Genomic DNA, 5887 nt, shown 5'->3' on the forward strand with positions numbered 1-5887 from the left:
CCCTTGACACTTCACGTCACTTATCCACAATCACAACAGAGGCAAAAACACAGAACTTCCATTTTCACTCTACGGAAGATGATGGTTTTGCCATTTTTCACCATTTTTTCTTCTCTTTCATCATTTTCTTCCATTTTTCTTATTAAAAATTGAAATAGATCATAAGAACTAGTTTATTTTCATTTTTTAGAGAAAAAAGTGGAGTTTGGCCATGTGTTTAAAAGATGGCCAGCCATGGGTGATTTTGTCGGATTTGACTGGATTTTGAGCATTCAAAGGTGTTCTTGAACTTCATGATAGTTATGGATCACTAAATTTTTGTTTATTTGTTTGATTTTTTTTTACATTATTCCTAATTGATTTGTAATTTCTTTAATATATAATGAGTTTATCAACTATAGGATTTATAAATTTCTAATCCTGATTTAGAAGTGTTTTTGAGCATTAAAAAAATTTGAGTTTTTTTTATTTTATATATTATTTTGAATTTATTTATAATTTGTTAGTAATTTTCTCATTTCTTTATTCATTATATTATTCTATAAAAATTTAATAATTTATAATAAGTTTTGTCTTAAATCATGTGTGTTTATCACTGTTACATGTTAATTTTTGCTTGTTAATTAAATTGTAAAATTTCTTCTCGTTTAAATTTGATGCTTACTTTATTATAGAAACTTTGTTGTGTACACTAAAAATTGTACGTAATTATAATTTATAATAATTATATATGTAACTAAGTTTGATTGTTTTCTTTTTTAAATTTTGAGCAGGGCTGCTATTTTGGTGGTATTTTGCTTTTCATTGGTGATAACTATCTTGAAGATTATAAATTGGCGGTAAGTGAATTTGTTAATTTTATTTATTAATATTGCAATATTTACCTATAGAATTTGAGTTAAAATCATTTAGTGTAAATTAGGATTGAAGATTAGTAAAATAAGTTGTGGAAAATTGAATGTTGCAGTGATATAATAATGAAATATTATGCATATTTGATTGTTGTGTTTATTTGTGTTGAATTTGTAAGTTATTTTGAAATTGGAATATGTTGAATAAATAAATGAAACTCTGCAATTTTTTTTAGGATTTAGTAATTTAACATCTTCGTTCATGTTGGCTTTGTTCGTGTGGCGCTCGGCTCTGCATAACCCTCCTTTACATGGGTTCTCCGTCAGTGGGGTCCTCTCCAGTCTCCATATCTAGTGGCTGACGTTTGTCCTATACTACAGTGGTTTCGGGGTTGGACGGTCGACGAATTTTGGTAGATTGTGGGCTTCCAAACGGCTTCGGAGTGCGACGTTGTCTTGGTAGCCCTGGGATTGCGGTGTTTTTCTGGGGCCAGTGTGGGTCTCGGCCTTGGTCGGGATGAGTTCACTAGTCACGGTGAATCCTTCTATAGTCTGTGATGTTGTTGTGCTAGGTTTCGTTTCATTAGTCTTGTTTATGGTTTTCAGTTTGTTTTGTTTTTGTTTGGGTTACTTTGGAAATAATGGTGTTTTACTCGGAGAACTTTTGCTTGTTCTAATTTTGTGTGATCGATTAAGATCACATTTGGGGTGGTGTTGTTGATTGGTTTTGAACACCATCACTCAATTGCACGATCTTTAAAAATGTATTATTGTTCTATGTATTTGGGTGATGGACTTAATTTGTTTTACCTATTATTATTTTGAGTCTGTGTCTGTCTTTATTAGTGATGAACTAAGGTCTTAGGTTGATCTGCTCTATTATTGTATTCAGTTTGGTTAACTTTTATTTGATTATGTCTTTTGTGAGATTTGTGTGGTTTATTTTGAGCATGACTATACTTCATTTAACCGTGAGTGAAAATTAATTTCCTTAAACATATTTCTATATGTATGTGTAGTAGTTACTCATATTCTAAAATATTTATATTAATTATTATTCGTATTTATACATTTTATAAGATATATTATCAGCTTCACAATGATAAAATAATTCAAATTTACTTCCTTCCTTAATGAGTTTAACTAATAATTTCTTCCTTGTGTATACACACTTTTTGTACTTTATTAATGAGAATGGTCTTTCGATGGAAAAAAGAAAAATAATTATTATTGAGGTCATAAATATATATATATATATATATATATATATATATAGATCGTTCGTGTTAGAACACAGACGAGTGAGCAAACCTACAAACTCTAGCCTCCTTATAAACGAGCCCTGGTTGACAAAAATACCCTTTATCAGGTCTACAATGGCGATCTTGAGTACATACACACTGTCCCTCCAAAGCACACCCATCTCTTTTCTCAGTACTACTTTCTCGGCTCCTAAACAACAGCTCATCAGAAAACTCACTCGAGAAAATGTTCCCAGGGTCCAACTCCTTTTTTCTCCCAGTAAACTTACCAAAACTCGGGTACTTATCCTTTACACCAAGAAACGCCAAGTTCCGATTCTTAGCCCAATGGGGCTTCGCTCCATACTTAAAGAAGGCCATTTGTTCAACCTCTTCCCACACGTCTTGGTTAAGCCTCGGAGTCAACGCCTCGTTCGCCCGGTAGTAGTTGAAGTCAACGACAACGGAGTCAACGGGTTGACCGAGGTAAGCCGTTGATGCCTTAATGAAGCGTATGAGAAAACCGTTGTAAACGTCGACCCCGCAAAAGTTTTCTACTGGGTTTAGGTCCCTCAGTTTTTTGACGTCGTTTATGAAGCCTCTGAAGACCGAAGCAGGGAAAATGGCTGTCGTTTCGTAGAAGAAGAGGCCGTTTATTCTTGGATCCCAAGCACATGAGATGTCGTTTCGCGTGGAGTAGAGGCATGAGCCGGAGGTTTGCATTTTGGCATGAGGACCCACTACGGGGTAGCCCGTGAAGATTAATCCGTTCTTCAAACCATTAGCCACAAGTTTTTTGTAACCCACCACCGTCGTTGCCATTGTGCATTTTCCCTTTGAGTTTCCAGAATTTTCTAGTGTTTTTTCTGCATGCATATATATATATATATAAATATTAATTACTCCTTATTTCAAAAGTACTTTAGTATTATATATATATATGACATGCATATTCACATATATATATAAATATATATATAATATAGATTATTACATGCTATAATTAATTGGATATACATATATCAATAGATTCTGATATGGTGACTTGATGACATTTGGGTTCTTCTTTTTGTAAAGAGAATATAGAAAAATGCTCAACATAGCTAGTTTTTTTTTTTTTTTTTTTATGGAAAGATACTTCCTTCCTTGGGGAAAATAAATTAAGAGGGTAAATGTACATGATGTGGGGCCATATAATAGCTTTTTATCCCTCCAAAATGGATACGTACAAATTAATTTTATTCCTTTTTCTGGCAGCCAAAATAATTATATTCATCTCCAATTTTGTTTTCATATTTTTTTTATTGGCTTGAAGTTTCATTTTCCGCACCTGGCCCTTTTTTACCCCTTTCATTTCTTTAACTTTTTCTCATTTTTACACACCAGACATGCCTAGTAATTGAAAAAACACATATATAGTGATCATTATAGTGATGTACACATGGAACTAGCTTGAACATAATATATATATAATTTTTAACATTAGATAATTAAATTTGATCTAACTGTTATAAATAATTAATGTAAAATAAAAGAAACGTACGTATTATTACCTGTTGCTCTAATGGTTTTGGAGATAACGACAGAATTAGGCTGGAAACCTATGAAATCGAAGGTGCCGTCTCCAGAGGCATTTAAAGGAACTCTATTGTCGTATCTGTATACAGCTATATGCCTTGATGGATACCAAGTTATGTCTGCAAATTCATATTTCTTTGCATGGTCCAACAATGTGTCCTCAATGCCACCATCGTCCGTGAAGTTATAGCTTATGCTTCTTTTAAACCCCTTCTCTAGGGAGAACTTTACCTGTTATTTGATTCAACTTCTATTATTATTATTATTATTATTAAGACTTATCAATCAAATATTAACATTGATATGAATTAATCTTTCCCAATTATTGTATACACACGTACAATGATAATTAAATTAATTATTCAAAAAATTAATTAGTGTATAATGTGAAGTTACTAACAAATCTTCTTTAATTAGAATTACATGTTATATACATCTTTTAAATAAAAATACCTAATAATATTAAAACAACTCTCCACGAAATAGTAGCTGGCTCCATGTTATAATAAGTTAAAAAGAAAAAGAAACACGGCGAAAGAAAAAGAAAAAGATATGTTCAATAATTGAGGGAGCTATTATAAAAATGCATCCACTACTAATTATGAAAGAGTAACATTCACTATTTAAATTAATTCTTTTGGCTCGAAAATGGTGGTCGAAACATTTAACATGAATAAATTAAGAAAATAATAAGCAATAATTCTATCTATGTGCTGATAATTAATTTACCAAAATTACTATGTATGAAAAGAACATTATTTAAGGTAGCAATTAATAATAATTATTACCTTAGAGATAACACCCAACAATCCCAAAGAAACTTTGGCTGCATCAAGGAGTGGATCACTGGCTTCTATTTTGATGATCTTTGCGTACCCTTCTGATGGTTTGGCTGGAACAACCATACTAACCCCAATAACATGGTCATGTACGGCCCCACCTTTTCCCCACCAAGAGCTCCCATGTGCCCCAGTACTAATAAGCCCACCAACACTAACGCCTTCCCAGTACGGTGAAGCCACCAAACTCAGTCCAACTCGCTCAACTTCATCTATCAGCCGCCGCAGTCCGACGCCGGACTCCACCGTGACCGCCAGATTCTTCGTGTCGATTTCGATCCCGGAATCATAGTTTTGGGTACTAATAAGAAAAGAGTTGAGGGAATTTGGTCCGGCGGCCGGGCAGGCCAGTTTTGGTATGGTGTGTGAGAATTTGGACACCACTTTGACCTTGAGTTTGTTCCTGTTTGCATGGGCCACGGCCAACCGAATCTCCTCTTCGGTTTTTGGGTACGTGACGTTTAGAACATGGCAGTCCTTTCGGTCTCCCCAGATACCGTAGGAGTTGGAGAGAATGCAGCCGGTCTGGTCCTTGCATTGAATTGGATCTGGCGGCACCATGGCGACTGTGGTTGAACCGGAACCGGCCCACCTCCTTGTGCCCGGGTCGAGTAGGATGCCAACTATGAGCCACAAAATTAGAGTATGCATTATTATTTTATTTTGGCTGTACTTTTCACCAAAATGACATATTTATATATACATGATGATTTCTAAATAGACTTAAGATTTCTTAACGGTTACTATTCTATATGGTATATGGAATTTGGTATAGAAACTTGTGGGTAAATATTTTTTTTTTATATTAATTTGAAATTTAGTTTTTTTTTGTCATATAATTAATATTGTTTTCATCCATAAAAAGACACTAATTTTATTTAGAAATTGACATACATTTAAAAAATAAAAAAAAATTAATATTATATTTTCATAATAAATATATATTTTATCAGATAATCTTTCTCAAAATTTAGTAAAATCAAATTTTATTTTTATAAATATTAATTAATAATTATAAATATGAATTATTTATCTTAATTAATTTAATAATTAATATTAAAGTAACAATTAATCATCTAACTAGTAATAATTAAAAGTTCAACAGGATATTAATTTGGTAAGAAGAGTTATTACTTGGTTTGGTGAAGGTTAATAAAGAATAAATACCTGTTATTTTGTAGCTCCTCTCAAACTCTTCTTTTATAAATAAAAGATTTGTATGTTAAAGAAATATTAGAAAGTAGGGGGAAAAGAAAGAAAAAGCGTTATTTGAGAGAGAGTTTGAGAGTTATGCTATCTGTGTTAAATTTGTTATCATTTGTATATTTTCTCAATCTTTATTAATAATATTTGCCATCGACATAGATAAATTGTTGAA

General features: G+C 32.4%; 1 protein-coding gene across 1 annotated transcript; it reads right to left on the minus strand.

The window, feature by feature from the left end:
• Window positions 1–1880: 1880 nt before the first annotated feature.
• On the minus strand, window positions 1881–5201 carry LOC133804434 (L-gulonolactone oxidase 3). Its single transcript, XM_062242597.1, has 3 exons — window positions 4459–5201; window positions 3646–3901; window positions 1881–2958 (listed from the first exon to the last, which is right to left on the minus strand). The coding sequence occupies exons 1-3, from the start codon at window positions 5158–5160 to the stop codon at window positions 2138–2140; spliced, it is 1779 nt and encodes a 592-aa protein (XP_062098581.1). The 5' UTR covers window positions 5161–5201; the 3' UTR covers window positions 1881–2137.
• Between the last annotated feature and the right edge of the window lie 686 nt (window positions 5202–5887).

Source organism: Humulus lupulus, chromosome X (genome assembly GCF_963169125.1).
Source record: "Humulus lupulus chromosome X, drHumLupu1.1, whole genome shotgun sequence".
NCBI classification, from domain to species: domain Eukaryota; kingdom Viridiplantae; phylum Streptophyta; class Magnoliopsida; order Rosales; family Cannabaceae; genus Humulus; species Humulus lupulus.

What these genes read in the sequence shown, in the direction of transcription:
- LOC133804434 (XM_062242597.1), bottom strand. Translation starts at nt 5,160, where the DNA reads ATGCATACTCTAATTTTGTGGCTCATAGTTGGCATCCTACTCGACCCG. An exon ending in TGTTGGGTGTTATCTCTAAG is followed by an intron (nt 3,902 to 4,458) that starts GTAATAATTATT and finishes ATCAAATAACAG; the next exon opens with GTAAAGTTCTCCCTAGAGAA. An exon ending in CAAAACCATTAGAGCAACAG is followed by an intron (nt 2,959 to 3,645) that starts GTAATAATACGT and finishes ATATGCATGCAG; the next exon opens with AAAAAACACTAGAAAATTCT.